We start from the raw sequence: 22,864 nt of genomic DNA on the forward strand, positions 1-22,864 counted from the left end.
GGCGCCTCCACATTAGCACTACACTACTCCATTACCGGCCTTCTCCCTCCTCTTGAGGAGCAACACTCCTCCTTCCTCACCTCTCACATACCTTGTCTGCAGTGGTGGATCCATGATATTTTTTACAAGGGGTTCCTTTTGTTATTTTTTTCACTAATTCTCACTATTTTTTTTCCAAATCATAAAAGGTTTTCACTAATGTTTTTCATTTTTTTCCAAACCGGCAGAGTTTCCGAGAATCTCCCAAAACCCCTGGATTCTCCGCATCTGCGCGCACCATACTAGAGAGAACAAAAGTCAAAAAGCATTTATTGAATGATCCGAAACAGAACAATAGTCAACCAGTCAAAAAACACTACCCCTCATTCCATCATGGCGGCTTAAATATATATGTGGCTGGAAAATGTCAAAGAATAATCATATGCATTCAGCACCAAATCAACAATGAAATTTCACAACTTCTGGTTACTCTTGGTGGCGTCCGCCACCATCTTCACAGTAGCAGTGGCATATAACCGCCCTCCGCCGCGTAAAAATCTCGTTCTATCACCGGCCGATGATGCTGACTCCACCACTCCACAACAAGTAAGAAATTTCTACATCTAAGTATACAAACAAACTGTCATATATACAAACAAGTCGCGCGTGAAGCTACTTAGTCGAGTTCAATAGGTCATGCATAGTAATACTATCACTCCAGCATCTAGTCCAAATCTACTTAGTGCAGATTTAAATGTCATTTTAGTCCCTATGGTTTGGGCCATTTTGCCAGTTTACTGCAAAGGTTTCATTTTTTGCCTGTGGGTCCAAAAAAGTTTCACCGTTGCCGTTTTAGTCCACTGAGTTAACTTCATCCATTATTTTTGTTGACGAGAAGGGCAATTCGATCATTTTATATGACCGAATTACCCTTCTAGTTAATAGAATTACATATAAAATGTCCGAATTGCCCTTCTCGTTAACAAAAAAATGGATGAAGTTAACCTAGTGGACTAAAATGACAACGGTGAAACTTTTTTGGACACACGGGTAAAAAATGAAACCTTTGGACTAAACTGGCAAAATGACTTAAACCACAGGGACTAAAATGACATTTAACTCTAGTTTATAAGTGGGGAAATATTATAAAAACCAACATACTTTCTCATTTTTCTCATAAAAGTCCCTCAACATTTTTTACATAAAAAACCAACATAATTTATGTTTTGTCTCACAAAATTCTCTCAACAGTTTTTTGAACATTAAAGTCCATTCACATGTAAAATTTGAACAGAATTAGGACAAACATAATTTAAACAAGGGGTAACTTTGTTAAATAGTAACCAAGTTTCATGAGTGTTCTAATTAGGTTACTCGTAATCTTTTTTGTTCCAATTAGGTCATTAAAGTTCATTTTGATGTTTCAATCATAGATGTTTTACCTAAATAGAAGGTTATCCATCTTATATGGCATTTATTTAAGTTTTTCTTTTTTTTTTATAAATATGTTAATATGACTTATAAAGGCCTATATGGACTAAAAATTACAAAATAATTTTTAAAAATTTGTAAAAAGAGTTTAAAAATTAAGAAAAAGATATATATATTCATTTATTGAGGTATTATTATTATTTTTATTTATTAATACTAATATTAATATATGCTGAGGTGGTTAAAAAATAATTATTTATTAATTAAATAATAATAATACAATCAAATGCTCATATAAAAACCCTCATCTTGTTAATAATCCCTGCAACTTTGCATCATCCAAAATTCCAAATTGATCAACAAACCATATATTAAGACTTTGGCTACCTACTTTTGAGAATCCCTTTTCTTATTTCTAAAACTTGCTGACTAATTGCTCCATCAATATCAATGCAATGCCCAAGAATGGTAGGTTATCGATGTAGGGTGTTTTTTAATATGAAACATCAATCGACGATTGTAGGTGTTGTTTTGATTTGATTATTTGATCTCTTTTGTTAATTAATTATTTTAGCATGTTTATGAAAATTAGATAATTACCATATATAATTGTTTACCTGCTATTCAGGTCATTTATATAGGATTAGCACATAAAATAAACTTCAATGACTTAAATAGAACAATTTTTTTTATGAGTGACCTAATTAGAACACTCTTAAAACTTGATTACCATTCTGTGAGATATTCCCTTTAAACAACTTGAAACCGTTAGAGATGTCCATTGGATTTTTTGCGGTTTTTCGATTATTTGGTTCCTTTATTCGGTTTTAAAATTTTTTGGTTAAACCAAAGATTGAGCCAAACTAAACGGAATTACGTACTTCAAAACTGAATCACAAACCGCATTCGAATTTGTTTTGGTTTTCGCTTTCAACCGAATACAATGAATTCATATAATTGGGTTTATTCGGCTAAATATAAAGTATGGTCTACTTTGGTTACTCGGTTTATTGCGCTACATATAAAGCGGATTCATTTTATTCGGTTTCGGTTTAATCGTTTTTTGTTTGATTTTCGTTTTTAACTGTTTTCGGTCCTGTAACAATGACCTATAAATTTTCAAACATATCTTAGGTTAAAACATAACTTCATGTTGCCTGTTTGTATTCTATTTCGATGTATTAGTTTACTATCCGAAAATACCCATTTATAATTTTATTTTAACAGGTTCATATATCTTTAGTCGGTAAAAATAGAATGCGAATTTCATGGATTACCGACGACCATACTCCGGCCACCGTACACTATGGCACATCATCGGAAAAACACGAATATTCCGTTACCGGAACCGTATCTTCTTATCAACATTTAAATTACACATCAGGTCAAATACATGATGTAACAATAGGCCCATTGGAGCCTAATACTGAGTATTATTACCGTTTTGCCCCTGGTTCAACTGTCTACTCTTTCAAGACTCCTCCCGCCAAATTTCCAATCAAATTTGCTATTTCAGGTTACATATTTGCAGGATTTTTCTTTTTTTAAATTTAATTATATTTAGGGCTGTAAACAAACAAACGTTCAGCAAACTGTTCGGTCGAAAGTTAGTTCACGTTGTTTTTTTAATAAATGAATGAACATGAACAAAAGGTGTGTTCGTTCAATTGCGTTCGTGAACATTCAGTAATATCTCCCTTTACATTATTTCAACTGCTTAACAAGGTGATTATTTATAATGCATGGGATAAAAATGTTACTTTTTTTTAAATGGTATATGTTCGTTTGCGTTCGTGAACAAGTTCAATTTGTTAATGTACGAACACGAACAAGATTTTTTGTTAGGTTATGCGTTTGTGAACAAGTAGGGATGAGCGTGAAACCGGTACCGTATTGAATATGTATCGAAAATACCGGTACCAAAATCGTCAAAATTCGGTACCGGTACCGAAAATTGTTCGATACAGTACGACACCGGTATTTGAAGGTAAAAATCGGTATTTTACCGGTACCGTATCTAACCGGTACCGAAAATGCCAAAAAGTGGGTACTGAATCGGTACCGAAAAAAATCGGTACGGGAAATTTGGTACTGGTACCGGTAGTACCAAATGTTCATCCCTATGAACAGGTATAATGCTAAAAGAACGAACATGAACAAGCCAATGTTCGGTTCGGTTTGGTTCGTTTACAACCCTTGTTATATTTCAGTTGTTGATATGAACTTGAAGGGCAAAATGGGAATTTGGCAGGTGATCTTGGACAAACTGGATGGACACAATCTACACTTGAACATGTTTCAAAATCTAACTATGATGTGTTTTTACTACCTGGGGATTTGTCGTATGCAGATACGGTGCAGCCGTTATGGGACTCGTTCGGCCGCCTGGTGGAGCCGCTAGCCAGCAGGCGGCCATGGATGGTCACACAAGGGAACCATGATAGCGAGAACATTACGGCTAACCCGGTTACCTTTATCGCATACAATGCTAGGTGGCGTATGCCGTTTGAGGACAGTGGTTCGGGTTCTAATCTGTACTACTCATTTGAGGTCGCGGGGGTTCATGTTATCATGTTGGGTTCTTATACCGACTTTCAGCCGGGCTCGAACCAGTACCGATGGTTAGTGTCGGATTTGAAGAAGGTTGATAGGAACAAGACACCGTGGCTGGTGGTGCTTATTCACGCGCCATGGTATAATTCTAACTATGCACATCAAGGTGAAATACAATCGGTAGGTATGATGGATGCAATGGAGGGTTTGCTTTACAAAGCGCGTGTAGATGTTGTTTTGGCGGGACATGTTCATGCTTACGAGCGTTTTGTAAGTTACTTTTACAATTAAATCAAAATTAGAATGATCGTTTTAACTTTTTAAAATAACCATGAGAACCTGTTGAAAAAGTAAGAGTGTATTAAACAGCTTACGGGGGACAGGTGGACTTTAAGGGGTTAAAAACAGAAACCAGTGTTGTTTTAACTTTTACGTTTTAACATAACACAATGAGACGATAAACAAGCTAATTTCTCTTCTATTTTGATAGAACCGTGTTTACAATCACGTAGCTAATAGTTGCGGCCCGGTGCATATCACAATCGGGGATGGAGGCAACCTCCATGGTCTAGCTAGCAAGTAAGTTGACTCGATCAAACGACTACTTTAAACTCTAATACACGAGTTTGAACATTAACACTTTAAGGAAATCATGTTCTGTAGCTACACGGAACCACAACCAACAATATCAGCATTCAGAGAAGCGAGTTTTGGGCATGGGCAATTCGAGGTGGTCAATGCAAGTTACGCTAAGTGGTCGTGGCATAGAAATCAAGACGATGAATCAGTTCAAGCGGATTCGGTGTCTATTATAAATCTTGCTTCCAATCCGGCTTGTAATAAGCTAGAAATATGAACTCCTTGTCATATGTTTATTTGCCATTGTTATCCCAAAATGGGTAAGGATTCAATACAAACCACTACATGATTACATGAATGAAATAAGTTACTTCGTATAACCAGCTTCTTTGAGCCGGCAAAACGTGTTGTGTTGTGCTCACCACGACAGGTTTCACACGACTATTGAACCGAACATGACACGTTTAGTTAAACGGGTCATTTTCTTAAGCACTGACGCATACATATTTGATAAGGGATCAAAGGACATGTAACATTTAACACTATTAAATGTGACCAGTTCAATAACACGAATGACATGGCACATTTAATACGCTTAAAAATAAATAATTCAAACTAACTTTGGCCAAGTAGAAGTGCTTTAAGGATTGCGTCACTGTTCCCATCAGCATAAGGGAACATATGGCCCGCACCCGCGAGCTCGTGATAGTTTATCCATGGATGTTGTTGGGCTATATAGCGTTGCAGTGTCACATCTACAATAATATCTTCATCACCTTGCCATATATGAACGGACCCTTCGTTTTCTGGAAACGGGTTCTCAATTTCTGTTGGATCAAATTCCCATGTGCCGAATCCAATAATCAAGTCACGGTGGATAGATTCGTATTCTCCTTGTTGTCTTACTTGTTCCTTCATAAACACGAAAAAAGAAACAATACGTCAAATGGGTCAAACAAAAAAATAGAGCATGTCAAACACAAAGTATATTTAATGCCTAATGATAAAACCACCTAAACATTTTTGTTAAAAAGTTAGATTATTGCTGAAATAATATAGTTAATGCATTTATATGTGGAGCGCGCACACACGAGTACCCATTTTGACCCGTTACAAAGAAAATAGTAGACATGCCAAATCCAACCCGTTATCGTATGAGTGGGTCAATTGTAGTTTATTTATTTCATCTCTACCATGTCAAACGGGTCAAAAGTTACCCATAATGTATTTTTAAAGCTTAAAACCTCGTAAATAATCTTTATTCTACTTTATTAATAAAAAAATATAATTATTTGACTCTAGTTTTCCATACAAAATTAAATTTCTTAAGAAAATATGTTATTGGCCCGCATGGGTACACGCTTTGATCCGCTACCAAACCCATCCATTTGGCCAAAACGATAAACACAGTGGTACATCCAAGAATTGCATTTTAGTACCTCAACAGCTGCTCTGCCAGCTGTAAATTTCGGCACGAGTTCTATATCTTGGCGGGAAAGAATATCAGGGCTGTGAGCAATAATGGTTAGACTTGGAAACCATTTTTCCGTGTTCCACCAGCAGATCAATGATGGAAGATAGTGAGCGACCCGCAGACTCCATTGATCTTGAAGAAACAGCTTTGAAAACGCTTGTTGAGACAAGTTTGACGGTAAGTGCGGCCACCAATAATTAACCACTGGAGCTATAAGAGTTGCTCCTGCTAGCCTGTTTAGATATCATATATATATATATATATATATATATATATATATATATATAGTGGAGGGTTCAAATGAGAATAACTTTTTTGTAAGAATAAAAAAGAACAAACTTCAACCAATAAGAATGCTTTATTTTACTTCATTTAATTTTTGTATTTAATATGTGTAAGGGTATATTGGTAAAATTAGATAGATCATTAATTGTTAGTCTTCCTTTTTAATAGCTAACTAAATTAAATTTGTAACTTATTTTCAAAAAAAAAATATATCTTTTCAAAGAAGAAAAAAAATTAATTTAGCGTGTAGGATAAATTATGAGGTGTGTAGGATGAATTACGAGTTGTGTAGGATAAATTACAAAAACGTGTAGGATAAATTTTGATGTGTCTAGGCAAAAATTTTAGTGTGTAGGATGATAATCTTTATAACTAATTAATTAGTCAAAAAAAATAATAAATTAGATGAGAGAAAACTATTTAATGTTTTTTACCATTGTAACCTTTGTTCTTTTTATTCTCATATTAATTTTCTTCTCAAATGAACCTCCCTATATATATATAGGTAAAGAGTAAAATACAAATGTGCTTATCGTGCGATACGTACGCGATCATCCCAGCCGTTCGATCAGGTGCCGATCTGGTGCGAATTCAATACATATCGCATGTGAAAAAATGGTTAGCATGGGGTAGTGTGAAAAATGGCATGGGGTGTGTAGATGGACAAAATCGCATGTGGAAGATTTGAATATCGCATGTGAAAAAATGGCATGGGGTAATGTGAAAAATGGCATGGGGTGTGTAGAATCGCATGTGGAAGATTGAATATCGCATGTGAAAAAATGGCTAGCATGGGGTAATGTGAAAAATAAGATGGGGTGTGTAGAATCGCATGTGGAAAATTGAATATCGCATGTGAAAAAAATGGCATGAGGTAATGTGAAAAATGGCATGGGGTGTGTAGAATTGCATGTGGAAAATTGAATATCGCATGTGAAAAAATGGCATGGGGTAATGTGAAAAATGGCATGGGGTGTGTAGAATCGCATGTGGAAAATTGAATATCGCATGTGAAAAAATGACTAGCACGGGGTAATGTGAAAAATGACATGGGGTGTGTAGAATCGCATGTGGAAAATTGAATATCGCATGTCAAAAATCTCTGTGTGTGTTACTGTTCATCTTCTTCGATTGTTGGTCGATCATTGTCAGTATTCTTCCGTTTGACCCTTACAACTCCCAAATTAGTAGTTCTTATTATCGATATCGCACTAAAAGGAACAAAGGGAGGTTGGGGATTCAGGTTTTTGAATTTGATTTAGGGTTTGATTTTGAACTATCATCGGTCAATTACAGAGATTTATGACCTCGCAATGACGTTTAACCTTCCTGGTATGATTTAGATATATTAAAATGATTAATTTAATCATTTAAATTAGTTTCGCTCGCGTTTGATCGATTGAAGATCGTACGGCTGAGGGCATCGCATACATAATGTAGGATAAGAGGTATTGTACGTTAACCGGCCTATATATATATATATATATATATAGGGAGCCGCTAGAATGAAAACCACCCCGAGTTGTAAGAACCGCGAGAACCACACCATCCGGGTCGCCGTTTACCATGATTTTTTTTTTACAACTACATGTGTATATTATAAACACATCTGTAAAAAAAAAAAAATTTAAACGGCCCCCTGAGGGGGTAGTTTTTTACACCACAAGTTTGGTGAAAAAAAAAAAAGAAAAATAAAAACACCAAACTTGTGGTGTAAAAAACTACCCCCTCGGGGGGGCCATTAAATTTTTTTTTTACGGATGTGTTTATAATATACACATGTAGTTGTAAAAAAAAATCATGGTAAACGGCGACCCGGATGGTGTGGTTCTCGCGGTTCTTACAACTCGGGGTGGTTTTCATTCTAGCAGCCCCCTATATATATATATATATATATATATATATATATATATATATATATATATATATATATATATATATATATGACTACTATAATTAATAAAAAGAAAAGAAAACTAAAATTTTAATGTAAGTTGCATGAAACTGGAAATTACATATAAACAAAACTTGTCCAAATATCCAAAATTAAGCAAAATGGGTCGAAACTATCGCCTCTAGGATACAATATTCCTCTTGAGTACTTGTAATTCTATAAAAAGAGTAACATTTAGGATGATACTTTGGAATGCTAATTAACGCACATACCTATGAGGAATGTACTTCAAATAAGACCAAATCGCTTTCCCGCCCATAGAATACCCGACCACATAGAATTTGGATCCAAGTTCCAGTTGATCAGCAAGTTCTTCTGTATCCAAAGCCAAACTCTTCGATGTGTGTTTAGGATCCGGATCACTCTCTCCATAACCCGGGCGATCAAATGAAACAATATAAATCCCCAAATCTTCAATCAGAGCCTGCAAAAGTCAGCCAAGTGCTTAGTCAACCTTAATACAAAAACTGATAAATGATCAACACGACACAGAAGAAAAAACCATACGGGAGACGCTGATGTGGCGATAACAGCATAATGCTTGACACAGTCAAAGCCATGAACAAAAATTATTTTGTACTTTACTGAATGTTTTGGGACACCAAATTCTTTATAGGATAAATATCTTCCGTCACGAAGCTTGATTCTTGGTGTTGTGATGGGAAGCCCGTCTGGAGGCCCGACTTTCTTGGGGGCGGGTGGACAAGCTGCTTGATAAGCCCATGCTAAAAGGGCGGTGAAGAACACCAGTAGAAATTTCATGAAAATCCCTGAAATCTTCCTCTTTACTTCACCAGCCATTGTTATGGTTTGATCCAGATGTAGCAGATTCATATAAATTGAAGAACAGTTGGAAAATAATGCATAGTTGACAAAATAGGAGTAAGCATTTGAAATACATTTTTTTAAGTGTAGTGTGACTTGAAAGTTGAAACTGTGATGTTTATAATTTTATATAGAGTAAATTACTCGGACGGTTATGTGGTTTGGCCATATTGCATGTTTGTTCCTTAAGTTTAAAACATTATATGTGTGGTCGGTCCCTTTGGTTACAAACAAGGAACATGAGTGGTTATTGGTGTGGGTGAACATTAAGGCTATAGGGTATGGGGTCCGTCCCTAACCTGTCGAGGACCGGCGACGCCAGCAAACCATCCCCCCCTCCCCGTCCCCGTCCTCACCGACAGCATCTGGACGTTGGCGACGGTCCGTTTTTGGTGGGCCCCCCTTCGTTTTTGACTGTTAAAAAAAAGGTTGTGGGTTGAATCCCGGATAAACCGAACGGAAAAAAGAAGGTGATGACTGACGAAGACATGTTCTTTTTTCAAAACAGATTCTTTCTTTATTCTTTTTTTGAGTGGTGGGCCCCTCTTCATTTTAGATCAAACTAGGTTATTGCCCCGTGTAATACACGGGCTGAATCACAATTACAATATGAAATAAATATGTTCATAATATTGTCTAAATATAGAGTAATATGCAAACTAAATACGATACAAATTTTGTAGAATGTCAAAAGGTTGTATGTGCGGAAATTAAACATGAATAATTATTAGACCCCCCGTAGTGGGGCGTTTTTTTTTTTAAATTCGAAGAAAAACGTCAAAACACGCCCCCACCCATTACACCCGGGTGTTTTCCGGCGCTTTATTTGAAAAAAATGATTCCGGCGTTATAAAAAACGCTGAAGTTGTCAACTCAAAATTGCATGTGGCCAATGGGAGTGGTGCAAGTGTAAGTTTCATTTTCTTATTTTTTTTATATCCTTTTCTCTATAAAAAAATAATTGTTTAATGATTGGAAGTGGCGTTATTGGGTATTATTCCCACTACGGCACTTTTGCAATAAACCCCAATAATGCTTCATGCTGACTGGACTGCCACGTGTCGCAAAACGCCCCATGATGGAGGCATTATTGAGCTAAACCACTACACATGGCCTTATAAAAAAATGACACAACATTCGTCTATCTGCAAGTATATACTATGTATGATAATAATTATTATACAGAAATTACATATAATAATGAAAAATGAAAAGTTACAACTATGATTCACAAACTTTCAAACATTTGGACTGGTTCTAAAAAAACATTTAATAGGTTAAATGGATACCAATTTTATAGGTTTTTTTAATAATTTCATATCAAAACTAATTCGGAAATTATAGATTAGAATTTTATTTTCATTCAAGATAAATTTCTAAAATAATATATAAATCTCTTTTTAGTTATGAATTAATTTAAATTTTAAATTTTATCTATCGAATCTTCTTTTTTTTTTTAATAATTTCAATGCAAAGTTAAATCCGGAAATTATATATTAGGATTTGAAATATTTAAATATATTTTTAGTTGTAAATTGATTTTGAAATTTAAAATTTATCCATCAAATCCTCTATATTTTAATATTAATTAATGTGTATTAGACGGGAAAACAAAATTATTGATGCCCTCTATGAATGACAAGTGTCCCCAAATTGGTTTCTTTTATTATATAGTATAGATTCTTTGTAAATTACACATATGATCCCTCTGATTTAGATCAAATTCTGGTTTGATCCCTAAAGTTCTTTATTTTTGAATTTAGAAATTATTTAAGTCTATGTTTTTTTTATTAAGTCATTTTTTTAATATTAATGAAAATATTTTCTTAGTTTATTTGTTAAATGTTAAAAAAAGTAGAAGATTAAAAAAATAAAAAAAACATAAAAGTGGTGGGGTAAGATCATCTAGGACCATCCTCCATACCCTCTAGTTTTGTGGGATGGACCATCCTAGAGAGGACTATGACGTGACGCCTACGTGGCGGATCATCCTCCCTTGGAGGACCATCACCATATCCTCTAGCCTTAAGTTATTCTGTCAAATGGGTGTACAAGGACAAAAAATTGAATACAATAGTTATGATGTTTGGATAACTCGATACATTTAGTTTAACGTGCCAATTTAAACAGTAGCACGTACATGTTTGCTAAGGGGATTACATGACATTTTATAGCATGAATAACACGACACATTGTATATGCTAACATGAGCCATATGACATTTTATAAGTGGTCCAATAACATGAGCGAGACGACATGTTTCATGATGACTCACTAAACACGGTTAAGAAATAAAACACAAGTAACACGATAAAATAAAAGTTACCAATAAAATATAATAAACTCATTACCATATGTTTTAACTACCAAATTCAAACCAAAGGGTAATGTTAACTATACCAGTTCTACTTTATTATCTTAATAATAATGGTTTGTTCAAGACAATAGGAAGCTAAAAATCGAGTCCAAAAACAATATTATGAACTAACTTTGGCCAAGAAGAAGTGCTTTTAGGATTGCATCACTGTTCCCTTCAGCATAAGGGAACATGTGGCCCGCACCGGTGAGCTCATGATACTTTATCCATGGAAGTTGTTGGGCTATATACCGTTGCAGTGTCACGGGCACAAGAATATCCTCATCACCCTGCCATATATGAACGGACCCTTTGTTTTCTGGAAACGGGTTCTCAATTTCCGTTGGATCAAATTCCCATGTACCGAATCCAATATTCAAGTCACGGTGGATAGATTCGTATTCTCCTTGTTGTCTTACTTGTTCCTGCATAACACACAAAAAGGGACAATAGATTCACAATTTTGATCAAACGGGTCAAACAGAGCATGTCAAACGCGAAGTATATTTAATGCATACAACCACCTAATTATCCTATATACTAAAACCAAAGTTGATAGTGAATGCACCTCCCGGCTTTCGTCGTTCTAGCTAACAGTACAAATCTTGAAGCATGAGGTGCAAACAGTTTTAGCATGTTTTTGAAGTTAAACATCATACCCCTCCAAAAATTACAAAATGACCCCTCCACTTTCCCATTTATTTTTTCTTTTAATTTTATTAACCAACCACACATTAACATGTGACATACTCATAACCTTTTCTCTTTTTTGGTTGTTTGTTTATAGGTTTTATAAAATAATGTTTTATAAAATTCTGAATATACCGCTGCAACGTGCTTATTTTTATATACGACTCGATATAGGTTTCGTTCACAACTGAGTTTTGTGTGATAATGTACAAGTTAGCAAAGCACAAATGTACAAGTCGTTAATTTTTTTAAATGCTATTTTTTTCTTTTTTTTTACACCTACACTTTTACATTATATGGGTGTGTTTTTGAAAAAAAATCTGTTTTGGGCCCCCCATGGGTACACGTTTTGATCCGCTACCAAAGCCGCCCATTTTGCCAAAACTTTACAATGGTAGTAATGGTACATCCAAAAACTGCATTTTAAGTACCTCAACACCTGCTCTGCCAGCTGTAAATATCGGCTTGAGTTCTCTATCTTGGCGGGATAGAATATCAGGGCTGTGAGCAATAACGGTTAAACTTGGAAACCATTTTTGCGTGTTCCACCAGTACGTCAATGATGGAGAATGGTGAGCGACCCGTAGACTCCATTGATCTCGAAGAAACTGCTTTGAAAATGCTTGTTGAGATAAGTTTGATGGCAAGCGGGGCCACCAATAGTTAACTACGGGAGCTATAAGAGTTGCTCCTGCTAGCCTGTTTTGATCACATATACATATAGAAATTTGCAATTGGGAATTTCAAGTAAACTCAAATTAGTAGTGTGTTAGATACGATTACATATAGAGTAAAATGCCATTTTTGTCCCTGAATTTTGGCCAGTTTTGCGACTTTCGTCCAAAGGTTTGTTTTTCTGCATCTGGAAATCTTGCCATTTTCATCCGGCTCGTTAAGTCCATCCATTTTTCTCCGTTAAGTCAGGGGTATTTCTGTCTTTTTTGCTAACTTGGCAATTCGCTCTTTTTCACTTTGTGTAAAAATACCAAATACCCTTGAAAAAGACCAAATTGCCCTTTAAGTTAACAAAAAGACGGAAATACCCCTGACTTAACGAAGAAAAATGAATGGAGTTAACGAGTCGGATGAAAATCGCAAGGTTTTAACCTTTTTGGATCCAGATGCGTAAAAACAAACCTTTGGACGAAAGTTGCAAACCTGGCCAAACCTCAAAGACGAAATGGCATTTTACTCTTACATAAATTATACAACTTTAAGAAGAAAAAAGATGCAAAGAACGGATACCAAAGATCCAAACTAATAATACTATAAAAAAGAAACATTAATGATACATTAGAATGCTAACTTACACACATACCTGTGAGGAATGTACTTCAAATAAGACCAAACCACTTGCCCGCCCATAGAAAACCCGACCACATAAAATTTGGACCCAAGTTCCAGTTGATCCGCAAGCTCTTCTGTATCTAAAGCCAAACTCTTTAACGTCCGTTTAGGATCCGGATCACTCTCTCCATAACCCGGTCGATCAAATGAAACAATATATATCCCCAACTCTTCAATTAAAGCCTGCAAAAGTCAACCAAGTATTTACTATTTAGTCAACTTTACACCGAAACTAATAAATTATCAACACGACACAGAAGAAAAAACCATACGCGAGACGCTGACGTGGCAATGACAGTGTAATGCTTGACAGAGTCGAACCCATGGGCATAAATTATTTTGTACTTTGCTGATTCTTTTGGGACACCGTATTCTTTATAGGATAAATATCTTCCGTCACGAAGCTTGATTCTTGGTGTTGTGATGGGAAGCCCGTCTGGAGGCCCGACTTTGTTGGGGGCGGGTGGACAAGCTGCTTGATAAGCCCATGCTAAAAACCCGGTGAAGAACACCAGTAGAAAGAAAATCCCTGAAATGTTTCAAGTACAACAGGTTGCAAACAAAATCAAGATGTGTGACTATAGGGAGTGTTTGGATGTGAATTATGATACCAAACTGAATAGGATGAGCATTTGGTACTGGGTACCGGTACCGAATTTCCCGTACCGAATTTTTTCGGTACCAGTACCCACTTTTTGGCATTTTCGGTATCGGTACTTTCGGTACCGGTACCCAGTTTTAGCGAATTTGGTATTGGTATTTTCGGTACCGGTACCACGCTCATCCACACTTCAAAGTTCAAACTAATAAGTTAAACTTACATCCAAACACTAGAAAACTGGAGAGAAATTTATACAAAATTTTGGACTTTTACAATACATAAATTCCTAATAATAAGTGTTATAAAATCATTCTTGACATTCCAACATTCAATGTCAATAAATTATATATAAGATTTAAGATACTACTCACATAACTAAATCCAAAACCCTAAATCAAGCTGCACATTTAACAACAACCCCTTTGACCAAAAAAGGTCAAGATCAAATCTTTTTTAGGTTTGACTGAATACCCTAAAATCTTAACTCAAATTCAACCAAAACCCATATCACAGAAATTCGCATTTCCTAAATTTCTACAGACATATGTTATGATCAAGAACACAAACCCTAGAAGCAAAGTCAGAATGAAATCAACAAGGAATGGATTGAAATTGATGGGGAAATTGATGCAAACCTGAAGAGAAAGTAGAAGAAGATTTGGGTTTGGAATGTCTGGTGTGGGACCTAGCCGATGCTGCTGAAATCTTCTTCTTTACTTCAGCAGCCATTGTTATTGTTGTTGGTTCAGGAAGAAGATGAAGGATGTGAAGATGGGTTGATTAAGTTGGTAGAGTTTTGGGTCAAACTCATGCCAAATCACAAACGTAGCAGAAGAACACTTGGAAAATGACTCACGGTTTGACACAAAAGTCATATATGATGACAAAATAAAGCAACATTTCATTATAATTTTTAACTTTTTTTTTTACTAGTGCGAGTGTGTGACCAATGTTTTTAGCACCGGATCGGACGTTGATCCGGTTTGGTCACTCGTCACTGGTCCGACCGGTTCAACCGGATGTAAGAACCGGTAGGTGTCATAAAATCAATGTTTTAAAAACCGGTTTTTAAGTCATACCGGGTTGGACTCTAAAATGGTTCAACCGGTTGAACCGGGTTGTATCGGGCGGTTGAACCGGGTTAGTAGTTAACCCTATAAATATCATAAAATACAAATTCATCTCAAAAAAACAATCAAATCTCAACTTGGATTTATGTAACTTATCATAGTTTTATCTAAAAACAACTATTTTTATTGTAAACTATTAAGCATTTTAAGAATATTTTTATTAGTTATAAACAATATTGCATTGTACAGGTGAGTAACACTTTTAACAACGATGAAATATTGGAATCAATGTTTTAAAAACCGGTTTTTAAGTCATACCGGGTTGGACTCTAAAATGGTTCAACCGGTTGAACCGGGTTGTATCGGGCGGTTGAACCGGGTTAGTAGTTAACCCTATAAATATCATAAAATACAAATTCATCTCAAAAAAACAATCAAATCTCAACTTGGATTTATGTAACTTATCATAGTTTTATCTAAAAACAACTATTTTTATTGTAAACTATTAAGCATTTTAAGAATATTTTTATTAGTTATAAACAATATTGCATTGTACAGGTGAGTAACACTTTTAACAACGATGAAATATTGGAATCAATGTTTTAAAAACCGGTTTTTAAGTCATACCGGGTTGGACTCTAAAATGGTTCAACCGGTTGAACCGGGTTGTATCGGGCGGTTGAACCGGGTTAGTAGTTAACCCTATAAATATCATAAAATACAAATTCATCTAAAAAAAAACAATCAAATCTCAACTTGGATTTATGTAACTTATCATAGTTTTATCTAAAAACAACTATTTTTATTGTAAACTATTAAGCATTTTAAGAATATTTTTATTAGTTATAAACAATATTGCATTGTACAGGTGAGTAACACTTTTAACAAAGATGAAATATTGGAATAAAAGACACTAGATTAATTACCGGAAATATGGAAGAACAATATTACCTTAACATCGTATTTTATTAAAATTAAGAAATCACATCTTAAGAAAATGCAAACCGGTTCAACGGTTTGAACCGGTAGAACCGGATTTACCGCCGGTACATAAGACATACCGTATTCAGGTTTTACCGGCCTTATCGTACCGGACTCATACCCGATATCCGGTTTAACCGGTATAACCGGTCGGTTCATACCGGTATTTAAAACATTGATTGGAATAAAAGACACTAGATTAATTACCGGAAATATGGAAGAACAATATTACCTTAACGGGTTGAGATCCTGTACAAACAGTGCTAATTATAAGAACCGTAAGAACAGATCTGAACCATTGTTAATTTAAATCAAGGGTTGATATTGATTATAAATAAAACTCTTATAATTAAAAATTACTACTAACAAATTAGGGGTAATTTTGTAAAATTGCTAGTCATTTGACCATTTTCTATTAAATACAAATTCCACCAAGGTTTTTTAAACTAAAATAACTTTTATATACTTCATTATTTTTTTTAAAAATATATACCATAAAATCAAGTATTTTTTTATCTTTAATATGAGTACCATATTGCTATACCTTTTTGTATTTATAAAAGTGTTTTTTAAAAAAAGTTAACAAAAGGTGTTTTATATTTGTGCTAATAAGGTGCTGATTATGTGTTAATTACAAAATAATACAAACAAACACCAAAAGTAGATATAATCAGCACATCTGGTGTGCTGATAATGGAGAACGATTGAAGATGTTGTGCTAATGTCGTTTATGTTGATAATGGAGAACGATTCGAGGACGATGTGCTGATAATGAAGAACGATTAATGATGTTGTGCTAATTATATAGTGTTGTGCTGATTATATTTTTAGTAATTATTTTTAATTAGTTATAAATAAATATGGTCAAAAAGTCTAAATTACCCCTAAACTAATTTTTTATTGATGGACACTTGTCAATTATGTATTGGTTCTTATGGTTCTTACAAACTTAAGTGTTTGTATTTGATCCCATTCCTTACCTTAACATCGTATTTTATTAAAATTAAGAAATCACATCTTAAGAAAATGCAAACCGGTTCAACGGTTTGAACCGGTAGAACCGGATTTACCGCCGGTACATAAGACATACCGTATTCAGGTTTTACCGGCCTTATCGTACCGGACTCATACCCGATATCCGGTTTAACCGGTATAACCGGTCGGTTCATACCGGTATTTAAAACATTGCATAAAATCAATAGGGTGAAATTTGAAAAAAAAAAATCCGATTCAATCCCTTAATAACCAGGTTCAACCGGCTGATTTTTCGGTCTGACCGTCGGTTCAACCCCGGTTCGATGTAAATCCGCTCCAATATACTGAACTGAACCGGTCAGACCTCTGGTTCCCGGTTCAACCGGTCTGATTCGGTTTTCAAAACATTGTGTGGGACTTCCAAGTTATGATGGTTGTATTTTTTAAATACCTTTAAAGACGAGTGAGGTATTTCTAGGTAACCACTACAAGAAATTTATATATTATTTAAGAAGTATAAGATTAATGGCACAAAGTAGAACAAGATAATATACAATCTTCTAAATCCAGAAAAGGTGCGGATTCAGGAAATAATTTTTGTGATAAAGGTTTAACCAAATTTTTAAAAGGTGTGATCGAGATTTTACCCTATAAAATACACTTTTTTTTTCAAGATGTGCATCCGCTCACCCAGTCCTTTACCTAAGTTTGCCCTAGGCACAAAGACACAATGGATCATAAAATATAATAAAATGTAAAGAAATATAACACGATGCCAATGAAAAAGACACAGTGACGAAAAACACACAATAGCAAATAAAAAGACACAATGATCTAAACAAAAATTCTTAAATTTACAAGCTAAAAATCTAAAAGAGAAAACCTAAAATCTAAGATCGTAGAGTTTGACAAGACGGTTTTAGTGCCGATAAAATGAGTTCAGTCGGATATTTAACGCATAAGAGCTTTCGTACTTCATTTAGTGTATGAAATGTATACACTTGTTGGTCCACGTTTTACTTTTGTTTGAATGACGAACTCGTTGACTGTCATTTAACAAGGACCCCGTTGTAACCCAAAAACATACTCTCCATCTATTTATTTATTTTTTGTATTATTATTACTATTTTTTTTGAACAGCTAACCTCTAGATGCCTAGGTCCTAGAGAATGCAAGAATTATTCTCATCCAGGTAAGGGACCGGAATCAAACCTGTGATCACCTGGGTAGAGAACCTCACAGGGTGAGTAAACCCTCCCACCTCCACCACTGGGCTATATATTGTCCATCTATTTAGTTGATTCACGTAACACAAACTTTGAGCTTGAAGATATTAGATATCCTCACTAAAACTCTCTTTAAAACAATAACATATGTGTTTATAACAAGTTAGGCATGAGTCACATCCATGCTCCAACTTCAAGATTAATTGTATTTGAATATATCGCACGGCCGGGTGGGCGACTGCTCTAGGCCCTAATAGAAACAGGGCCCAAAAAGATTTATAAGTTTATATGTATATTGCGAAAACCGTGAGAACGAATGAGAAAACTAATCAAACCGAATTTTTTTTAATACAAACATCATTGTAGTTGAAATACAACATCAAAATAAGAATTTACAACATCAAATAATTCATTTCTCCTCTCAAAATTACTCTTATTATATTTTTTACACATGTGTAAATATAACAAATTTACACATGTGTAAATATAAATTTACACATGTGTAAATTCTCTTTATTTACGAATTCACGTAAAGTTAATCGCGTGAATTAAATTTCTAACATCGTATTCGAATAATAATGATAAGTGTAAAAAGAAATTTTGAATTTGAATTGTTTTTTACCAATTTCTCACGGTTTTTTCATTCATTCTCACGGTTCTCGCAATATTTAGCGTTCTTGTTTAAATCTTTCCCTATACGTACACACACACACACAAACTTAAAAAAAATATGTATGCTTTTAAAGAAAAAAACTTAAAGGGTCTAGATTAATAAACGAAAAAACATTAAAGCCCGATTGTTTAGAAGTCTAGCTGTTTCGAAGCCCAATTGATTTTGCCAATCAAATTCAGAAGCCCAACTGTTTTAGTGTGTAATGAAGTAATGACTTGACCCAAATCAATAAACAAACATAATGGATTAACGAATAGGGCCTGATTTTTTTTATCTTGTACGGGGCCAATTTCATTTTTTTTTTTTAATTTTCGAACCTGGTATATCACATTGTATTAGTCTATTACTTTTTTTTTGAACGGCTTGTTGGTGATGGCGGTGGAGCTCCGCTTACACCCCGGGCCAGCCTGTACTTATTAGTTGGTTCAAGTTCAATGGGCCCGAAATAGGCTTTTCTATGATTTTCTACATGGAGATTATTTACACTTGCTCTTTTTTTTCATCCGTTTTCAACTCCTTCGTCCGAGCCATTTTTAAGAGTCAAACTATAACAAAACGACATCAGATAAGCATATTAACAAAAAAAAATGGTGTGATGGAAGTTCAACTATCAATTACAAACCCCAAAAGGGTAATACTAACTATAAACAGTTCTACTATATTAGCTTGATAATGGTTCAAGACATTAGAAAGCTACATAACGTGTCCAAAAAACATATTTTAAACTAAGTTTGGCCAAGTAGAAGTGCTTTTAGGATGGCATCACTTCTCCCATCTGCATAAGGGAACAAATGGCCCGCACCAGCGAGCTCGTGATAGTTTATCCATGGAAGTTGTTGGGCTATATCCCGTTGCAGTGTCACGGGCACAAGAATATCTTCATCACCCTGCCATATATGAACGGACCCTTTGTTTTCTGGAAACGGGTTCTCAATTTCTGTTGGATCAAATTCCCATGTACCGAACCCAATATTCAAGTCACGGTGGATAGACTCGTATTCTCCTTGTTGTCTTACTTGTCCCTGCATAACACATGAAAACAAACATTCACGTACTTCATAATCAGTAAACACAATAGTAAATCCACAAATTGCATTTTTAGTACCTCAACAGCTGATCTGCCAGCTGTAAATATCGGCACGAGCTCTCTATCTTGGCGGGATAGAATATTATGGCTGTTAGACATCCAGGTTAGAATAGGAAACAATTTTTGAGTGTTCCACCAGTAGGTCAATGACGGAAGATAGTGAGCGACCCGCAGACTCCATTGATCTTGAAGAAGCTGCTTCGAAAATGCTTGTTGAGATAAGTTTGATGGCAACTTGGGCCACCAATAATTAACTACTGGAGCTATAAGAGCCGCTCCTGCTAGCCTGTTTTCATCATATACACATAAATATATAAATAGTCAATAAAATTAATTGATTAGTAGTGTGGTAGATATGATTACAGTCCTAAATTTTGGCCAGTTTTGCGACTTTTGTCCAAAGGTTTGTTTTTCTGCATCGGGATCCAAAAGATTTGAAATCTTGCTATTTTCACCTGGCTCGTTAACTCCGTCCATTTTTCTCCATTAAGTCAGGGGTATTTCTGTCTTTTTTGCTAACTTAAAGGGCAATTCGGTCTTTTTCACTTTATGTAAAAAGACAGAATATCCGTGAAAAAGAACGAATTGCCGTGAAAAAGAACGAATTGCCTTTTAAGTTAACAAAATAGACGGAAATATCCCTGACGTAACGGAAAAAAATGGATGGAGTTAACGAGCTGGATGAAAATGACAAGATTCTAAATTTTTTGGATCCTAATGCGGAAAAACAAACCTTTGGACGAAAGTCGCAAAACTGACCAAACATCAGGGACGAAAATGGTACTGTAGAATGCTAACTTACACACATACCTGTGAGGAATGTACTTCAAGTAAGACCAAATCACTTGCCCGCCCATAGAAAACCCGACCACATAAAATTTGGATCCGAGTTTCAGTTGATCGGCAAGTTCTTCTGTATCTAACGCCAAACTCTTTAACGTGCGTTTAGGATCCGGATCACTCTCTCCATAACCCGGTCGATCAAATGAAACAATATAAATCCCTAAATCCTCAATCAGAGCCTGTAAAAGTCAACCTAGTATTTACTATTTAGTCAACCTTAATACCAAAACTAATAAGTGATTAACAAGACACTAAAGGAAAAACCATACAGGAGACGCTGACGTGGCGATGACCACGTAATGCTTGAAAGAGTCAAAGCCATGGACAAAAATTATTTTGTACTCTGCTGAATCTTTTGGGACACCAAATTCTTTATAGGATAAATATCTTCCGTCACGAAGCTTGATTCTTGGTGCTGTGATGGGAAGCCCGTCTGGAGGCCCAACTTTCTTCGCGGCGGGTGGACAGGCTGCTTGATAAGCCCATGCTAAAAGCGCGGTAAAGAACACAAGTAAAAATTTCAAGAAAAACCCTGAAATGTTTGAAAACAAAATCATAATGTGTGACAATAGAGAGTATTTGGATGTGAGTGCAGAGGGTCGTGCTTAGCAATTTCTCGACGCCAAAGAACCAAAGTTTTATTTAGCTTAAAGGACAAAGAGTAAAGAGTGTACAAAATTAACAAAGCGTGATTTTTAAAGACAAAGGACAAAGAGTCTAATTTAGTATATAAAATTATAAATAAAGTACAATTTGTGTAATTTAGTCTAAAACTAAAAATTTTAACTTAAATTAACTGAAAACTTTTAACTAATATTTTTTAATTTACAAAACATGAACTCACAATAATAAAACAAAAATTTGGGCATGAACTTGCAATAATAAATGTGCATTAGAACACTTGCTGGTAATGGAACACACTTGGACTTTTAACAGTCAAATTGGGCATTCTTATATTATTTAAGATTTAAGATGATGCTATCATAAATGAATCCAAAAAGCTTAATATTTTAACACTTTTAATAAAGAAACCTTTGACCAAATAAATCATATATCAAATCCAAATTTTGTTAATTTCAGTGATCAACAAGTAAGTTTGTTAGTAAGTATGATTCATATATTATTGTAAGGTTTAAGATGGTTAATTTAACAAGTTTAGGAATTGGTGCATACCATTACCTGAGGAGAAAGTAGAAGAAGAATTGGATTTGGATTTGGATTGTGTGGTGTGAGACCTAGCTGATGACGCTGAAATCTTTCTCTTTACTTCACCAGCCATTGTTATTGTTGTTGTTGGTAGTTGGTAGAGTGTTGTGGTGTCAAAATAATGGCAAAAAATACCATCCACATATACATTCATAGAATATATAGTTATTATTGTTTTTTTTTTTTTGGGTATTTTGCTTTTTAGTGATTAATAGTTTTTCTATCGGGTAAATTCTTATTTTAGTCCATGACGTTTGACACAAATATCATTTCAATGTAAAAACATTTTTTTGTCTTTGTATTCCAAAAATATCGATTTTCTTATCACTTACAGACCTTGACCATAACGTGACGGGCTTTCATCTAGTATGATTATAAATTTATAATGCTAATTGAATTAGTAAAAAAATATCGGTTATATTAATTGTGATTTTTTTGTAAGTATAATAACTTTGACATGTAAGTGTTGTCACAATTATTTAATCATATTGATTCTAAATTTCTAATGCTGAAACAATGAAGTGTAAACTTACGTTTTATTTTCTGTGGTTTGGTCGTTTTAATAGATTTTGTCTTAATCCTTTAATAATAATTATTTTACTCCAACAGTTTACCATATTTTTTCCATTTTATTTCCCGACTCTTAACTCAGTTAAATCATTCAACTAAAGGTAATGATATTTCAGTAATCTATACTATATAATAAAAGAAACCTACTTTTTGACACAT

General features: G+C 34.7%; 2 protein-coding genes across 11 annotated transcripts; one reads left to right on the forward strand and one right to left on the reverse strand.

Moving 5' to 3' along the window:
* The first annotated feature begins 349 nt into the window (after window positions 1-349).
* LOC110882968 (probable purple acid phosphatase 20) lies at window positions 350-5,395 on the forward strand. 4 transcript variants are annotated; one of them, XM_022130847.2, is made up of 6 exons: window positions 420-585; window positions 2,638-2,926; window positions 3,662-4,233; window positions 4,454-4,542; window positions 4,627-4,862; window positions 5,263-5,395. In XM_022130847.2, the coding sequence occupies exons 1-5, from the start codon at window positions 445-447 to the stop codon at window positions 4,817-4,819; spliced, it is 1,284 nt and encodes a 427-aa protein (XP_021986539.1). In that variant the 5' UTR covers window positions 420-444; the 3' UTR covers window positions 4,820-4,862; window positions 5,263-5,395. The 4 variants fall into 4 exon arrangements, with proteins under 4 accessions (XP_021986545.1, XP_021986548.1, XP_021986534.1 ...); XM_022130853.2 differs by lacking the exon at window positions 5,263-5,395 and having other exon boundaries at window positions 350-585; window positions 3,761-4,233; window positions 4,627-4,922; XM_022130856.2 differs by lacking the exon at window positions 5,263-5,395 and having other exon boundaries at window positions 352-585; window positions 2,638-2,794; window positions 3,761-4,233; window positions 4,627-4,922.
* A 5,996-nt stretch (window positions 5,396-11,391) lies between these two features.
* Window positions 11,392-22,252, reverse strand: LOC110882991. 7 transcript variants are annotated; one of them, XM_022130898.2, is made up of 9 exons: window positions 22,103-22,252; window positions 21,199-21,461; window positions 20,897-21,108; window positions 20,111-20,372; window positions 19,802-20,021; window positions 13,746-13,909; window positions 13,445-13,656; window positions 12,558-12,825; window positions 11,392-11,861 (listed from the first exon to the last, which is right to left on the reverse strand). In XM_022130898.2, exons 1-9 carry the CDS (start codon window positions 22,206-22,208, stop codon window positions 11,565-11,567), a joined length of 2,004 nt encoding a protein of 667 aa, XP_021986590.1. In that variant the 5' UTR covers window positions 22,209-22,252; the 3' UTR covers window positions 11,392-11,564. The 7 variants fall into 7 exon arrangements, with proteins under 7 accessions (XP_021986590.1, XP_021986564.1, XP_021986574.1 ...); XM_022130872.2 differs by lacking the exons at window positions 13,746-13,909; window positions 19,802-20,021; window positions 20,111-20,372; window positions 20,897-21,108 and having other exon boundaries at window positions 22,109-22,252; XM_022130882.2 differs by lacking the exons at window positions 13,746-13,909; window positions 19,802-20,021; window positions 20,111-20,372; window positions 20,897-21,108 and having other exon boundaries at window positions 21,199-21,416; window positions 22,109-22,251.
* Window positions 22,253-22,864: the final 612 nt, after the last annotated feature.

The sequence above is a fragment of the Helianthus annuus genome, chromosome 1 (genome assembly GCF_002127325.2).
Source record: "Helianthus annuus cultivar XRQ/B chromosome 1, HanXRQr2.0-SUNRISE, whole genome shotgun sequence".
NCBI classification, from domain to species: domain Eukaryota; kingdom Viridiplantae; phylum Streptophyta; class Magnoliopsida; order Asterales; family Asteraceae; genus Helianthus; species Helianthus annuus.